This window comes from Crocodylus porosus, unplaced genomic scaffold, assembly GCF_001723895.1.
Source record: "Crocodylus porosus isolate Cpor-Errol unplaced genomic scaffold, CroPor_comp1, whole genome shotgun sequence".
Taxonomy (NCBI): Eukaryota; Metazoa; Chordata; order Crocodylia; family Crocodylidae; genus Crocodylus; species Crocodylus porosus.
In genome coordinates, this window is record NW_017728949.1 from 44,385,398 (window position 1) to 44,403,338 (window position 17,941).

The following is a 17,941-nucleotide window of genomic DNA, read 5'->3' on the forward strand; positions in this document are numbered from 1 at the left end:
ACCCCTGCATCTAAGGATTTTGTGACCTGGTCATAGAAGGCCACCAGGTTGGTCTGACAGGACCTGCCTCTAATGAACCCGTGCTGGTTGCCCCTAAGCATAACCTTCCCCGCTGGCCCCTCATGGACACGTTTCTTAACTGTATCTTAAGTTAAGAATCACTGTTTCTTAACTCTGATTCTTTGAGTATTTTTGTTTCTCTTTCCTATAGAAGGGTTTTCTAAAAATACATTTTCCAAATCTGTTGGCTGAATTAACTTTCTTTCACAAAACAGATGAAAATGAAAAAAGAAAAAGAGCAAGAGGAAAGATTGGAAGCTAAGAAAAAGCTTCAGGAATTAACAGAAGCAGATCGCATCTATCTAGAAATGGAAAAAGAAAAGAAACAAAGACAACACAATGAAAACATAAAAACAAAAGAATTTCAAATCCAGCAAATGGTAAATAGAGGAATTAGCTGATATTTTAGAAATTTCAATGCATGTTGATGGCACAAGATTTTTGTATTAATGTTTCTATTATCAAAGTCGAGTTCAAAGCAAAAGCATGTATGAGTATTTTTATCCTGAGCACATTAAGAATTGTTACTCTTAGAGTTCAAGTATAGGAACTTTCAGCAGACTTTATATTAAAGTGGGAGTGCAGTTAGATCAGAGGATTAGAAATCGGATCTAGATCCTTTCATCTCCAGGGGTCCAAAATATGACACCAAATAATGACAACAACTAGGCTGGTTTATGTAAAAAAAATTATCTGCTCTTACCCAGATTACAGGTAACTGTGACGGTTGGCTACTAATAAAAGATGCAAAAACAGGTCTTCAGCTTGACCTTTTATTTACTTCTACTATAAAACACAAAAACCAAAATCTTATCCCAAAGTTTATTTAGCTACCCATGAAAGCACAATATAGATTTTTACCTATACCAGCTGGGAAGACGAGAGATGGGAGGAGGGTGGTATGCATATTGGCAGCAGGTTTCCTTGACTTTGCCATGTTCTCCAAATTTTCCTTCAGCCTATACCCCATATTTATAGGTGGCACATTCTAATATTCTAATAAATTATCTTTGATTGGTTTTATTTAAATGTCTTTGTTTTACTGACAGACAAGATTCTTTGGGTAAATGTGATATCTTTTACTAGACCAACTAAATATTTGGAAAAATTGTTCTTTGCAAGTTTTCAGGTACAAACACCCTTCTTCAGGCAGAGGGAGGGTTTGTTTTACTGAAACTTTTGGAACTGGACTGAACCAGATCTTTTGTGAGCCTGGAAGGTGTTAATTAGTTGGGATTTATATCCCTGGTAAAGTAAAAAGGAGGGTTTCATAGAATCATAGAAAATTAGGGTTGGAAGGGACCTCAGGAGGTCATCTAGTCTAACCCCCCTGCTCAAAGTAGGACTACCCCCAACTAGATCATTCCAGTCAGGGCTTTGTCAAGCTGAGCTCTAAAAACCTCCAAGGACAGAGACTCCACCATCTCTCTAGATAACCTGTTCCAGTGTTTCATCACCCTTTTACTGAGAAAGTTCTTCCTAATATCCAACCTAAACCTCCTTTGCTGCAACTTGAGACCACTGGTCCCTTGTTCTATCATCTGCCACTACTGAAAACAGTCTAGCCATATCCTTTGTAACCATCCTTCAGGTGGTTGAAGGCTGTTGTTAAATCCCCCTTCATTTATGGCAGAAATGCCATAAACCATTTTTAACCTCAATCAGTTAAGTCTGATACTTCATCCATCCAGGTTTATCTTAAACCAGTTTCGGCCACTTTGAAAGTGATTTATGTGCACTGAACTTCTATTGTGTTACAGATTTGAACTGGTTTCCAATCACTTGTACTGGTGAATCTGTAATTTCTGTCCCTAGCCTCAGCAACAGGCTTTAGGGCCTTTTGCTTATCCGTATTTTAAAGGTTGACCTAGGCCCCTTGAAAATGGCCAAGGCAACACTGCTGAGAATTACACACCCAGGACAATGATGAGCCTGCTGTAATAAAGACCCCTGTACATGCCTGTGACCCATATCCTCCATCTTTCTGTATTTGTTTTGTGGACAAATAAAGAATGTCAGTTAAGCAACTCTAACCAGTTTCTGCTATGAATAATAATGTTTATATTAAATAGATATTTAGACCAAATTATTTTAAAAAGTCAGTGTTACCTCAGGACTTCCATAACTTTAGAGTTATTCTGTTACAGCTTCACTGCATGTAAATATTTGGGCTTCTGTTATTTCCTTTCCTTTAACAGGCTGAAAGACGGGCAACAAGAGAGCAGGAAAAGCAAAAAGAACTGGATTATGATGCTCAGAGAGAAATTATTGCAATTTACAAGGAGCAGGAATTTCAAGAATATGCAAAGCAAGTCATTGAATCAGAATCCAAAATAGCACGAAATCTTTATCCTCTTCTCAAAGCAGCCAAGGAAAGAACTGCTGCAGGCCATGGACCAATTTACAGAGAAAGAGGAAAAATAAGACCTAGTTATCTAACAAAAGATGTCAGTGGAATTCAGCTACCTTCTTGTAGCTCTAACACCGCTCAAGAAATTAAAGCAGTACCTGACAATGATTCTGTACAAACAACTAAATCAAGACCAGGTTTTACATAGAAAAATACCCTTTTGAATTGAAAAACTTCAGCAGGTAATCTGTGGGAATGGACATATGAACAAAGTACAGGAAACTGAAAGGTACAGGAACTTACTGTACATCTGTAATAAACTTTTTGTGTGCATACATTTACTCCACAATAAGTGAAAGTTAACCACAGTAGGGCTAACCTAAATGATGAATAACTACTGTAAAACTTTATTCATATCTAAAATACTTATTTTTCAAAAAACAGAATATTTGAGTCTCAATTTTTAGTTTCAAAACCAGTATTTTATACCTCCCCTGTAATTTGTTTTTAACTGCTGCATTTGACTTGCATTCTTAATCAGCAGCTCCTAAAAACTTACCATCAAAAGAGGCCAAATACATGTGAAACAAATACAAAACTAAGTAACAAAATGTAAGAGAATTTAATATTTCTAAAAAAGGATTGAAACAAATTTCATATTCCACATAAAATATTCTTTCAGATTCTCCATTTTAGTAAATTTTAAGTCAGCCAAAAATGTTAGTTCATTATCAGAATAGAATTTTCCTTACTATTATCTTAGATTCATAGATTTTATTCTTGCACTACATTAAGAAAAAATTTCATTACATTCAGGAAAGTCTGTTATACCTTAGCAATTACTATTTGAAGACGGTGACATTTTCCAGACCAAGCCTAATGGTGGAATCTTAAAGAGCGTTACTTACTGTTGAGTTTGATAACAAGATAATAGACCAAGTCAACAAGTTCTTTCCTGATCCAGAAAAGACAGAATAATTTCTGTACAATCACAGATGGTAAGAAATTCAGCAGTTATTAACATTTATCACATTGCCTGACAGATACTAGATACTGTTACTTCTGGCTAAGACTGACATTCACATCTGCTTGATTTAAGTCTATGTATCTACCTTTGCATAAGAAAGCATAACCAGGAGGCCAATGGCATAAGGATTTTAGAGTGGTTGGTCAAACCATTGGTCAAAGAGTCAAACATTCAATTAATTGCTTTCTAAAGCAAAATAAAAAATGTTCTGCTAAGAGGAGTCATGGAAGCCCATGATCAATTCTTCTAGACAGGAGTTAGTTTAATTTCCAGGGCTTACTATTCAAAATTGTTTTAAAAAAAGTCTTGGGCTTTCTAGCAGAGCGAACGAGTGGTGGCGGGGATAGGTGACAAGGGACAGGAGTATGGACACTGGAATACTCTGCTGCCTTCCCCCATAAAACAGCCCTCCAAAAATTGAATTTTAGACATGGATGGTTAAAATATAGCAAATTTATAAATTTCCAGAGTTCTCATGGATTTGGATAAAACAAAGTTGCCCAGATCAGACGCCTCGAGACCTATGAAACTGGACAGTTTTGGTTACTGTTGTCTTATGCACATTCTAAAACGTTCCCTTCTGTCAGCATACCCAGCTTTGCAAGCAAATCTCTGTCTATAAATCTACAATAAAGAAGCAAATAAGCAACACTGCTGGTATTTTTCCAAAAGTGCTCTTTAAGGAGGTGATGGAGAAGCTGTATAATTCTTGTAGAGTTTTGGCCTTAGTCCCAGGACCCACTGCAGAAGAGGGTCTTCTCATTAAATTGATGCCTGAAGATGCATAGCATATGGCAGAGCCCAGAATCCTGAAACTGGCAACAGATCCCATGGACTTACCCAGAAAATGGAGCTGGAGCCTGGTTTTCATGCTTCTTCCAGGACCAGTAGGTAAATAACATATAGTTCCTGGGAATAATATACAAGTCTCCTTGGTAATAGATATATTTTCCCAATAGACAAAAATAGTCACAGGGTGGATAGTTTAAAACCCCAAGGATCTAGGAAAAGCCATGGCAACAAACAGATGGACCTGAAGCAGCATCTGTGGGTGCCTGTAGATGTACGCCTACTCCAACGTGCTGTAATTACAGCACATCAAAGCAGCCTCAATTAATAGAGCCTGCTGGAGTGTGCTAATTAATGTGCTCCAGCAGCCTTGGTATCTTGTGTATTCAGCATCCCTGTACTTCAAAATGGTGGTGGGGACGCTTCTTTAACTAAAGCTCATCAAACGAGCTTTAAAGTGGCCCAGCTGCCATTTTGAAGTGTGGGATGCTGAATACACAAGACACTGCAGATGCTTTAATTAGAGAGCTGCTTTAACTAACGTCCCGCCCACCTCCCCTTCTCCAGAGCATGTGTAAAGTTGCCCTAGGATTTTCCTTCCTCTCAGACCCAGGAATGCGGAGAGAAGGGAAGATGACCATAAATAAGGGGGTCTTAGGCCAGACAAGCAACACTCCCAAAAGGAAAGGTCTGTCTCTAGTTAAGGGCAAATGTACCTTTTGGCCACTTTAAAACACGAGCTGCTGCTCACAACTGTGCAACAACTGCTCATTTCTAACTGTTGTATTGCTAGAGGATCATTCAGACATAAGTTAGCTATACTGTCCTAACTTTGAATGAAGCAGGGTTAAAGTTAAAGTAATCATAACAGATTAGATCGGTATCCTTTGATATCAGTACAGCTGCTATTTTTGTGTTGATTTCTCTTAGTCTCGTTATTTTTAAAAGGAAAAAGAAATAGGTAGAAGAAAAAGATCAAGGTCATAATAGCAATAGTTTTATTAAAATAGAGTTATCAAGTGGTCTGTAGGTCACAAGAACCATGATTCAAACAGCACAGTGCTCCAGAGCTTAGGTGGGCAAGAAGTGCACACTGGCCTCTGTCCTCATGTATGATTAGGAAACATTAATTGGTTCCTGTTAAGGAAAAAACACATGCCTCGGGCATACAGGCACATGCTTCTCTGAACAAGAAGCTTCTCTGAACATCCCAAGGCAACCATAGAACAAGTTACCAGGAACAAAATTTCACTCAAGGTCACTTCTGCTCAGTTTTAAAACAGCTTGCGAAATAAATCAACAGCAGCTAGCAGATTAAGGGGAAGGCTAGAATACCAGGTAAAACAGTGCAATTGTATTTGCTCAAATCAAACGTTAAAACAAATGCAGGGTAAACTGAAAGAATATATGCTATTTGTAACTAGCACTGTAACCATATTTAAAGCTTAATTGTGAAGTTTCTGTCAAAACCTTTTACCATTGGCTTTTTGAAGGCATCCTTAATCATGCCTTATGTATCAAAGAGAACAAGCCACTTAAAACAAGCCATTTAAAAATATATATATAGTCTAAGCAACACTACTCCATGGTTGCTAGTAATAGTTGTTTCTATTCTTTAATTGGAAGATGTTAACATTATGACAAGTTAGTAGCTTTATTAGCAAAAGCAGGTATTGGGACTTCCTCCTTGTGACCCTTATATGGTGGAGAAACATACACAAACAGGAAAGTCAAGGGTGGACAAATTCTCCTGAAGATATTTAGCTCTCCTGCAGTTCCTGTGTTACAGTGTTGTAGTAATGCAGCATTTAAATTTACATATTTCTATTTTTTTTTGTTTTTTCTGGGAGAAGTTAATAAGGACACTGATATTTTTTAGCATAAATAGCTACAATTTATGACCGTGCAGAACAAGAACAAAGAGCAATGAAGTTAGTGATAGGCAGAACTGCTCTCTAGCGGGAACTTTTTAAAACAGCCTATGTTCAGAGAAGGTGTGTCCTTTGTGGGATGTGGAAATCTGCAACGTCCACCTTTTTATTCAAGAAACTGTGGAAAACAAATTTCAACACTACTGTTAACATCTTATAAACATACACAACCCAAACCACTCTGCCCATGCAAGTTCTTAAATTTACTCTATGGCATAATTTTTAAAACTGATACACTCTTTAAAACTGAATGTTTTAGGTGTAACTCATAAAAAATGTTTACATACAGAAATTTATTAACCAAATTATCTCTGAAGTAGAAGAGCTTGGTGTCTTATTTCTTACTTCTCTTTGATTATCAGTCTATAATTCCCTGTCATTTTCCTCCCTGATGAAAAAAAGGACGCTATCCGGGATTTTGATACTGCCAAAGGAATCAGACGCTAAGCATAATTTTTGTCTGCTCCCCAGGAGCAGCATTTCTTCTTCACAGATTTTATGATAGACTCACTCTTGTTCACTTGTCTGTGTAGCAAGCTATATAAACTATAACCACTTCTACAAACTAACAATGTAGTGCTGGAAAAGAAAAAGAAGTCATGACTTCTGCAAAGAAGACTTTTTTCATTAGAAAAACAGAGATCTTGATTTAACAGATTCTATTTACATTCAAGTACCTACAACTTTAAAACTCAGCACAAATTTGTTATTGACACTTAAAGGGGCTCACAGCAAACACTGAAAGAATTATCTTGGCATATTTACACAGCACTTGCCTCATAAATCAAGCAATTGTGAACAATGTTCTAACCCCCTTAGATCACACAGAGAATACGCTAACATATTTCAGAACTGTAGGAAGTATGTGGGACAAAATACAGAATGCAGTAACAAAATATGAAAAAAGCATTTAATATTTCTGAAAATATTTTAATACACAAGTTGCACATTCTATATCAAGCACTCACATTTTGTCCTCCCAGTCAGTAACTACAGATTACAAAATGCCCATGACATTGTAAGCTCTGACTCTTATTAAAATTTAGTCCGCCAAACAAATACAGCACTATTTTATGATCAAGTACAATGCTCTTAGCCACCACAGCAAACCAATTACTAGCTAGCTCCTGTTACCACTGATCACAAAATTAACTAGGCCCAACTTTTGTTCAATCTTTCGAATAAGTCATTCACAGTACAAAAAAGTACATGTAAAAGTTAATGATTACAGCTAAATTAACACATTATATATACTTATCTCATATACAATTTTACAGAGATATACATCAAAGGTTAAATGCTTGCTGAGAAGTCATTGCAAGTTTTCCTATAAACATGCTCTGCATGTTGGAAAATGTTGACCAAAAAGAGACAACTATTGCATTACATTAGTGCAAGTTCTAGTTTACTATGTTCAGTATGTTAACATTAGAACACTGATGGATACAAACATTAAATACTTAACAGGGTATAGGCATGCACATTTGGCATTCCAAGGGACTGATCCTGTAAACCTTGCTCATATGAACAGTCCCACTGAGTGGGACTCTCAACTGAGCAACTGATAAATTGGGGATATTTCAGGCTGATTCTTTAAAACAAGTCACAGAATGCTCTTTTTATTTTCTCTTCAAGTTGATGTAAATAATGTCCAAACCTACTATTTGGTTATATTTTGTTACTTTGACAGCTTCCCTGAAATTTCATAGTGTACATCAGAAATTTTGTTTTTGAGGTCAAAAAGTTCTTTTTTTTTTTTTATTAATTGAATAGAACATTGTGCTCCTTAATGAAGAATATAAAAGTTTGCTACCATGGTACTTCTAAATTGCACAGAATAGGCGTCTACGGTCAACAGATGATTGTTTCAAAGAAACATAACACACCACAAACTCTGAAACAAGCCAAGTTAAGAGTTTAGAATCTAAATTTTGCAGAATGTGGGCAGTTTTGAATTTTTTGGATAACTGCACTCTAACAAATGAAGAAAAATGTAGAGTTTTTTTGTTTTGGTTTTTAAGATTTATACCACCAGTCTCCTTTGGGAATTAAAAATAAGAATTTATTAACTCTGTTGCTTACATCCTCTTGGAAATTAAGCCACTAACTGAAATTGATGCATGATATACACAGAAAAATATCCAGCTCCTTTCTCATACAGTCTTCTTGCATATACTAAAGACATCTGAAGGGTAACTGAAAAAGACATATTTAATAAAGTACAGTATGCTTATTTTTAATGGTTTATGGCATAAGAATTCTTATTATATCAGCAATAAAGATGCTTCTGCCAGTAAGCAGAACAGTAAATCCTTTCTGCTCCTGAAAGGGATATCCAGCAGGAAAATTTTGCCCTTTTAATGCAATACCTATTCTAGAAAAGGAGTCAGAGTTTAGGAAAGAGAAACACACCTCATTTTATGTTTACTTTAAGCAAAAAGCAATGTGAAATACTGATTGATACACCATCTGGGCACAACTGGCTAAGTACCTGAAGCAGTTCAGTGCAGAGATATCTACATAAGGAGCCTACAGTGTGAGAATTCAGAAAGTGAACATTTATAGGGTACTGATACTACTAGATAGACTGGAAGAGTGAAATTTGATCACAGCCTTTTAAAACACAAATACTGTGGCTATTCTTGTATAGGAGCCAAAAATTTATCAAGGTGGCAGCATCTCTCTTAAAGGCAATGTTTTTGAAAAAGTAGTATATAGGGCCATCCACCTGCAAGGAGAAATCTGCAATTCTAGGTATACAACATCATCCAGAATATCTACCATCACATTTGCACTGTTTCTGTAAATTTTTCAAAGAAAATGTCATTCCATCCTTCAATCATACTGTCCAAAGCCTATGATTTCGAATGTATTAGTAAACTAGCACCCACTAGAGGTTATTAGATTGACAAAGAATGTCTAGCTGAAGTGTGGAAATGCATCTGATCAGTACATGAACTTACTACATCACAAGACTTTCTTGATCATGGTGAAATTATTATTTCAGAAAATACTGTCCTTATACATGTTATTTTGAATCCACAGGGCTCACAGATATGCCATTAAGATCAGTTTTGGGAGATTAATGGAATCATTCCTGTCTTCTAACTAACATTTAGAATATGCTTTCCATTCAAAGAAAAAGTTGAAACCATACTTTTCCATTTTCTGAAATAATACGTTTATCACTGTTAAACATCCATACAATTCAACTCTCCCTTTAAACATTGCAAGTAGGATTTTAAAAGAGATCACAATTGGTATAATTTACCACCAACTTTATCAGGAGCAGAATCAGAATCAGACCAACCCTGAGTGCTTTAGAATATTTCACCATCTGCAATTAAATGTGAACAGTTTAATACCTTGTGGTATAAAGAATCCAATTGCGTCAAATGTCAACATTTTGGTGTTGTCCCATCAATTGGATTTAAACCTACTATTGTACAAGTACAAATAGGGTACCTTAAAGGAGTGGTTTTCAAACTTCCTAGAGTCACAGAACCCTTTTATATCCCTACTGCCACGGGACCCCTACCTCTATCCGAAAGACTGATGTGTAGCCAGGCAACCCAGCCCAGCAATGATGGTACACTACTTCCGAGCCCACCCTGCCATTATCTTCAATCTCTTTGCAGAACTGCTAATCACCTAGTACAGAGTCCCAGGGTTATGTACAACACAGTTTGAAAGCCACTGCCTTAAACTATAAAGGGAATGTAAAGACAACTACAAAACTACTTTTTGCACCAAAACAAGGAAGGCGACAAATATGAAAGGTTATAAAATATATTTTAATGCCTAAAATAAGACCTACTCTGTACACGGTTATCTTTCCTAAAATGATTCCCAAACTGCAATTGAAAGTGCTTCATTTTTCAGTCCCCTAAAATATCCTCCTTCTTTTAAAGAGATTTTTTTAAAATATACACAATTAAAAAATGTTCTTATGTTTGATAGCAACCTTGTTTTAATCCTGAAAATTATTTTCTACTGATTGTCTTATCCCCACCACCCAAACTGGGCAATTTTTTCTTATGAATTCTTTACATAGCAAGAGCCAACATGGCTACTACTTAGTTTGGTTTTTTTTTTCCCTTTTACAGAGTCTTCAGTGATGTTAACAGGTATACTCATATCTAGGCAAAAACTGGTCTTTCATTAATTGCTGCTGAAGAACCAGCAAAGACAGAGCAACTTATTTTGTTTGGTAGAGTCCCTAAAAAAATAATGAAAAACTCTGCGATATATATATATTTTTAAAATTATACACTGCAGCACATTATCTACATACCAGATCATAAGTGTGCTAAGAAGGTCTATGCCCAAGGAACTGAATAGTCCTCTCAACTAATTCCTTTGCTTTTTAGCATGTCAGACCTAAAACAATGCAACAGGATCTGCTGCAGTTATTTAAGTTTGTTGATGCACTGTTTGGTTCAAAGTTGCTTCACATTTCATATATTGCGAAAGGATCCATTATGGATCTTCCATTAACATCACAACCCCTCCTAAGGAGCAGTTATGGCTGCCCTTTTATGGTCTAAGTATGAATGCACATAAGAACATTATCAAAGGATACTGATACAAGTAACTGTTGTTTGCACAATCCTGTAGTGATACAAGTATAGCAAAACCCTGCACATCCAGGGTCAAAGTTAGGGCAATTCAGCTAACTTGAATCACTACAGGGTCATGGAGATGCAAGTTTGATGGTAACATGTACTGCAACCAGAGCAGCACTCCCCATGTAAAGCAGCTGAAGTTTATATTTGTACATACTCTTTATGAGTATTTTTGCTTATTCTGCCTAATAACAGCACCACAATGCAAAATGTGTATTTAAAACATTATGAAAAGTTGTTCCTTGACATATTCAGGAACCCCAGGTACTTCCTAATAAAAAGTAACTTGGCAGTTTATTCACTTAAAGGCTGGTCCATAAGTTAATCATCATCCTGGATTTTTATTTCTTAAAAAAAACTATTTGTTTCCTCCTTAAAAAAAAAATCATACCTAAAGATTTTCTGAATAGCAATAAACTTAATTCAGGCAAGATTTAATGACAATGCTAATCTTTTGCACATGCACATTGAGAAATGTTATATAAGAAAAATACTGACACAGAATGTCAATGCTACCAGTTACCAATGTAATGAAGTGGTTCAACATTAAGATTTGTCAGAATCACATTCTAACACAAGGTATGTTTTCCTGGCACAATTATAGCTTATAGTAATGTTAGTAATTTTTTCTAGGATTGGAATAATTGGCTAGCATGCAACCTATCCTTTCCCCCAGTGGGTAAACTTTTAGGCTGTGGAAAACGAGACATCCCATTCCTACTCTTTGTGATGTTATTGCCACTCCTGAACAAATAACTAGGAAATATCATAAATAGGTGGAAATCCTAGTTCTTGGTTGTATTCAGTAACCACTGCTTTCCAAGAATAAATACAGAGAGACAAACTGAATCCTAGTTAAATCACTCAATCTCTGTGTATCCACTGTAAACAAGCAACAAAACTGGGTGAAAACCCAAAGTTGTATTTTCCACAGTAGACAAACACAAAACAGAAAAAAAAATTTATAGACTCTCACTTTGAATGATTAGCATTTTTGTAAAAATAAAATAAAACATTTTCTATGACACTGTTTATTCCAAAAAAATGACCCCCAAGTATAGATGGCTGCCTCAGAGAACACATGAATTCTACTGTTAACACTGATCAAAAGTATGCAACAGCAGTGCAGGTAAAATGAAGATTCATTGCAAAGTACTTCACTTTGTGATTACAAAATCCCTCTTTATTCCACGCGAACCCATTTCCTCAGGTTTTCTTCGTACTATAGTATGAACATAATTACACTGTAATAACAAATACAACTGGCAGAGTTCTACTAGCTTCAGAAGACATTTAATATATTTGCAGGTCCCCCCCCCCCCCGAAAACCACATATGCCTCTTTATATAAACAGTCATTTGTTCGCAATGAGATAACTAAATTTATAAATTAAAAAGTAAATGCAACAGAAATGTACCCTCCTGGCCATCAACACACAAAAGGATACATAAAACAATAAAATAGTTAAAACACAGCACACTGTGTTACACACAAAATTTGTTTTCATTTCAAGTTTATTAAAACTTTAGCAGTACAACCCCCACCCCCTTTTTCAGGTTTAAGAGTGGAGCATGCTGCCAATTTAAAAAAAAAAAAAAAAAAAAAAAGTGTTCCCCAAAATGCCTCTAAAATGTTGAGACAGAATGGAAACGCCAAGTCCACAAATTTATCCATGTCTGTCTTCATCTGTTCCAGGACTTGATTCATGATCAGACTTTTTATCCTTACTGTGAGCATGGTCTCTCTCCTGACTCTTGGATTTTTGGTTGATTTCTTTTTCTAGTGAAGATCTGCTCTTCTCCTTTTCTTTACTTCTCCGTGAAAATGATGTTTTCACTTCTCGGTCCTTGCTACTTTGCTTTTTCTTTGAGTCTGGGCTTCTATCCTGATCTTTACTACCCCGATCTTTACTACCCTTTTTATCTTTACTGGTCTCAGGGCTACTACTTTCATAACTTCTTGAACGTTTCTTCCTTTGGTTTTCAGCATCACTCTTTCTATATGAACTTCTACTTTCTCTATTTGAATACCTTTCTCTGTGTCTGCTTTGACTTTCTTCTCTCTCAGAGCTCCTTGATTCCCTTCTCCTTCTATTTTCTCTTCCTCTATATTTTTCTGGTGTGCCTCTTCTCTCTCTACTTCTTGATCTTCCTCTTCTTCTTGAATCCCTGTTTCTTGAATACTCTTTACTTCTACTGCGATCTCTTTCCCTACTTCTAGATCTGGCTCTCTTCCCTCTGTCTCTGCTTCTGCTTCGTTCTCTTGTCCTACTATTGGAACTATGTTTTCCTTTAGCCTGGTCACGTTCTCTGCTCCTTGACTTTGCATATTTTTCCCTGTCTTTGCTTTTACTATGATCTTGTTCATTACTTTTTGAACATGCTCTTTTACACCGTTCCTTACTTCTACTCCTTTCTTTCTCTCTCCCTCTAGAATCATGGTGCTTTTCTTTTTCTTTACCTTTCTCATACTCTCTCTCTTTGCTTCTAGATCTTAATCTCTTTTCTTCATGTCTGTTGTGCTTAGAGTCTCTCTCCTTACTTTTTGATTTCTCTCTGCTTTTGCTATGGCTTCTAGATTTAGCTCTTTTCTTAGCCTTGCTTTTGTTATATCTGTCGTCTTTTTCTGAATTCCTCCTTGTTTCCCTGTCTTTGCTGCTAGATTTTTGATCTTTTCTTTTCTTTTCTTTTTCCCCTCTTCTATTTGGACTCTCAGAGGCTTGTCTGTGGTCTGATATTTTTCTTTCCTTTCCTCGACCAGGGCTTTTTTGATTATCTTTCTTGTTTTCATTAATTTCACTCCTTGAAGAAAGAAATTTTTTTATTTTTAAAACTTTTGAATGAAATAAGGTGTCATCTGCTTTATGACTTCTACACTGATGACTATATATACTTATCATAAACAAAATGATTGTGCTTTAAAATAGGTATAGCACAATTTAAGCTGAAATGGGTTAACTAACCCAAAATTTCACTCTAGTCTTAAAATAAAAATGTCATTACCATACAACAGAAACTGAGAAAAAGATAGATACTACTGTAATCTTGACATAAATGCCAATGTACAATATACATTGAAAAGAAAAAGAAATAACTTTAATAGTGTCTTACTTGTCTCCCTTAATCCATCTTTCTCCACTAGATACTCTCATTCTTTGAGCTCTTTGCATTTCCTGCCTCCAATGTGGAGGAGTCTCACTGCGTCTGAAGCGATCCCTTGACCTGGATCTGGAAGGTGTTCGATAGCGCTTTAGGAAAAAAGAAAAAAGTTAAATATAAGTTTGTGTTTCATATTTTCCAGTATCCAACTCAGAATATACTGCAGAGGCTAGATTTTGTGCTTCATCTAAGAGAGATGCAGAATAGAATTTACAGACCAGAGGAGAAGAGACTAAGGCCTCATACAGGCATTCAGTTTTTCCTGAGACAGTTACTGCTCTCCCTGTAGAAACCACAAGTGTACAAATGTTCAGACTTTTTCTACCAGGGTAAAAACAGGCAGCCCAGGATAAAAATAACCTGGGAACAAACAGCCAGGGTTAAATCACTCCCAGGACAGTTTCGCCAGGGACAGCACATGTCTGTACATGCCATGGCTTCTCTCAAAAGAGAACAAAGTCCCTGTCCCCTCCCATGAAGGAGACTGTCATTTGCTGGATTCAGCTACTCCAGAATACTCCCTCTCCACAATCCCCACAGTGTGCTGTAGGGAAATGCAGGCTGACCATGAGCAGTCTGGATCAGCCAATCAGGGCTGCCTTAATACACTGTTGTGATGTGTTGCCAGGCAAACTAAGGGAGCCTGCAGAGCACACTGAGATATATACACAGCCTGGCTGCACGGTGTCAGCACTGTAAGCTCTCCGCTGTTCAGGGCCTTGGCACCCAAATGTCTGTATACACAGCTCTGGATAACATTTTCTACCTGGAGAGAAAACCTGGGAGAATTCTCTCGGGTTATCTGAATGTGTGTTCACAGTCTAAATGGCTTTTGTTATCTTTTTACTGTCTGGATTATGGGCTTCTCAGGCTCAAAGAGAACCCTAAAATAAATTAGACACTTCTTAGAGTTGTACTAATTTACAGTACTCCCTACAGGCTTTCAACGGACTGATCTACAACTTATTTAAATTCAGAATCCCTGTAGCTAATATACACCATAAAGACCTTGTTTCCATGTTTGTCATGCTCCCTCTTATGCCCAGTATGAGGGAGAACTTCATCTCAATAAAGCAGGCAAACTTCATAATACAAGATGTGGAAAATAAAGCTTTAACTCCTGCACTGATCTTACTGTAAGGATGCATAAAAACTTGCAAACAAGTCATTAAGCATGGATCAGGTTATTTATTACTGCTGTCTTTCTGATATGCAAAATATCTTACTGTATAAATTATTCCAGATTAAAATATCTTGTCCTTAAAAATCAATTCAGTGTTTCAGTGCTTTTATCAAAGATCCCCTTTAATGAAATGGTCCGTCATTATATTCTAAAGCCCCTTTTTGTATATCAGCAGCTGTCTCACAAAATACTTATTTCTCCTATCCCCAAGTTTCCCATGCTTAACCTTTGGGCCAAGAAATAGATTTTTCTGCAGGTACAGGCAACATATGTATAAGGAAAATGAAGATGGGAGTAGGAAAGGTAGAGGGGGTACAGCTTAAAGATTTAACCTGGTTTCCACCATTTAAACTATGGTTAGAGAATTTCAGCTACTGTAGGTTTGAACACTGATTTAAACCACCTTAGTTTTATCTGAGTCTTGAACCACTGGTTTTAACCAAGATTTGATTACTGGAATTTATTTGAATTAAAACACAGACTTAATCACTACTAATTAGTACCATACTTCTCACACATTCAAATCAAAACTTTGAAAGTGAAATATAATTTTTACTGAAAAGTAAAAATAGACAAAATTCTTTCTACTGAAGTGGATGGTGCTACACATGCTTGGAAACAAGTCACAAATGTATCAGACTTCATATCTAAGTATTATATTTACTCAATATATGGCAAGGGTTTTTTCCCCCCCAATAAGCATGGGGAAAGAAGCCCCTCATCTTACATCTGCATACAAGTTCACTTAATTGGAGACATTGCCTATCATTAAACCTGCCAAAAACAACAGGTGCTCAATAATGGAAACCAGCTATGAAGCTGATTAAACACAACCAACACTGAGCATTATGAAACACATGTCCCATATTGGGCAAACATCCTGATGGGAACTTACCATAATGTTAGGTTAGTGCAGCCTATCTGACCTGAGCAAGATATATTGTAGTGCCATTGCGCTCAGTCCCCGTCAATATCAAATCTTTTTCATGTTATGGTGAGCTACTATACTGAATACATTTCAGTTTCTTCTTCATTCCCACAGCTAAGCTGTGTCTTTTCCATTTCCAATGATTCTTGTTTCTTCACCAGCTTTAAGTATCTGGCAAACATCACAAAATGGGACCCTAAACAGTTCACCCAGAATCTCTCTGTCACCCCTCTCTCAGCCTGTCATATATGATTAGTGTGACCTTGTCCTCCATGGCCACGTCCAGACGAGCACACACATGCGTCTTCCAGTATCTTAAAGGGGTTTGAGATGCTGCAACACATATGTGCAGGAACAAAAAAACATTCCCTGCACTGCATATTTGCAGCGCAGGGGCAAAATTAGACCCCTAGATATCCAGGGGTCAAAAAAAACATGCTGCAGAGTCCCAAACCAGAGGCAACCCAGGAGTTGGTCCTCCAGAAGAGACACTTTGGTTTCTGGCCAGAGTGACTCTGTGGAGCTCCTGCTGCCCCCAGCACTGTCAAAGGTAAGTTAAGAATGTGGGGTGGGGGGGGGTTTATGGGTGTGGGTGGGCATGGGTGGGTGTGAGGAGTGGCAGGAGAATGTCAGGGGGTGTTGGAAGTGGAGGGGGGTGTTGGAGGCTATGGGGAGCAGCAGGGGAATGCCAGGGTGTGTCAGGGGCTACAGGGAGTGGCAGGGCTTAATGGGGACTATGGGGAGTGGAAGGGATGTTAGGGGGTGTGGGGTATGTCCCAGTGGGTGGGTTCGTGGAGGAGCTCAAGAGGGGGCTGCCACACTCCTGTTCCACCACCCAGCCCCTGGGGTGCCAGTGGCAGCAGGCAGTGAGGCTGTGACTCTGCTGCAGGCACAGCGGGCAGTGATGTGGCGCTGTAAGACCTGGGCTCTGTACATGCTGAACAGACCTGGCCCATCCTGCTAGTGCATGACCTCGGATGGCCTGGGCCGGGTCCATTTAGCATGTATGGAGCCTGGGTCACAGCACTGTATTGCTGCCCGTTGTGCCTGCAGCACAGCCACAGCCCTGCACAGCCCCACTTGCCTGCTGCCGCTGGCAAAGTGGCTGCCGGGTGGCGGGGGCAGACATGTGTCAGCCCCAGAGCCATCCCCAGGGGTGTGCAGGGCCAGGGGGTGACAAATAGGGGGAGCAGGAGTGGCAAGCAACTGGAGTGTGAAGCCAGCAGGATGGCAGGACCCAACCCAGCCCAGCCCAGCCCAGCTTTGCACCAGAGCAGAACGTGTGGCTCCTGTGCAAATGCATGCTAGCTGTGTGACCTGGGCCAGATTGGGCTGGCGGAGTTCATTTTCCATGAGGCTCAGGCACACCTGAGCCTCATGGAAAATATGCCCCACCAGCCCAACCTGATCCAATCCAATCTTGTGGATCCAATCCAAGCTAGGGCGCGTTTGCAAAGGAGCTGTGCCTCCTGGAGCTGGGCATCCCACTCTGGTGCAAAGCTGGGCTAGCGAGCCATGCCAGGCCAGGTCCCATTGCACGCCTCCTCTCCACAGGCATCACAGGGCAAGCAGCACTGCCACCGGAGGCAGGACCCGGCACAGTGCACAGGGACAGCATGCTGAGCCAAGCCAGGTCCTGCTGGCACTGGGGCAGCTTGACTGCCAGGCTGGGCTGGTTCCATGGCGGCAGGACCCGGCGCAGCGTGACATGTGGTCCCCGCAACCGGCACCAGCCCCCGGGTGACACCTGCGAGTAGCACCAGTCCTCGATGAGCGGCACAGGCAGCACCAGCTCTGAGCTGCTCGGGGCCACGCCATGCAATGGAGGAGCTGGCAGCAGTGGGCTGTGAGTGTCTCACTCCTGCTGCTGCTGCTGCTGGGGGTAGGTTG

The 17,941-nt window shown here is 38.7% G+C and overlaps 3 protein-coding genes across 6 annotated transcripts in view; 1 reads left to right on the top strand and 2 right to left on the bottom strand.

The window, feature by feature from the left end:
• Window positions 1-2,186, bottom strand: part of PHOSPHO2 (phosphatase, orphan 2) — an 11,885-nt gene extending 9,699 nt beyond the window's left edge. The window contains exon 1 of the mRNA XM_019554388.1: window positions 2,170-2,186. The gene's annotated coding sequence lies outside the window, so the exon portion shown is untranslated. The remainder of the gene's footprint in view (window positions 1-2,169) is intronic.
• The window catches only part of CCDC173 (coiled-coil domain containing 173), a 9,996-nt gene extending 7,348 nt beyond the window's left edge, over window positions 1-2,648 (top strand). Inside the window, exons 7-8 of the mRNA XM_019554384.1 lie at window positions 276-440; window positions 2,259-2,648. Of these exons, the coding sequence (XP_019409929.1) occupies window positions 276-440; window positions 2,259-2,618 (525 nt within the window). The 3' untranslated portion in view covers window positions 2,619-2,648. The remainder of the gene's footprint in view (window positions 1-275; window positions 441-2,258) is intronic.
• Window positions 2,649-9,531: 6,883 nt separating this feature from the next.
• PPIG (peptidylprolyl isomerase G) overlaps window positions 9,532-17,941 on the bottom strand; it is a 50,981-nt gene continuing 42,571 nt past the window's right edge. For all 4 annotated transcript variants that reach the window (XM_019554175.1, XM_019554177.1, XM_019554174.1 and 1 more), the window contains 2 exons: window positions 13,893-14,029; window positions 9,532-13,583 (listed from right to left, as the gene is read on the bottom strand). In XM_019554175.1, coding sequence (XP_019409720.1) covers window positions 12,449-13,583; window positions 13,893-14,029 — 1,272 coding nt within the window. In that variant the 3' untranslated portion in view covers window positions 9,532-12,448. The remainder of the gene's footprint in view (window positions 13,584-13,892; window positions 14,030-17,941) is intronic.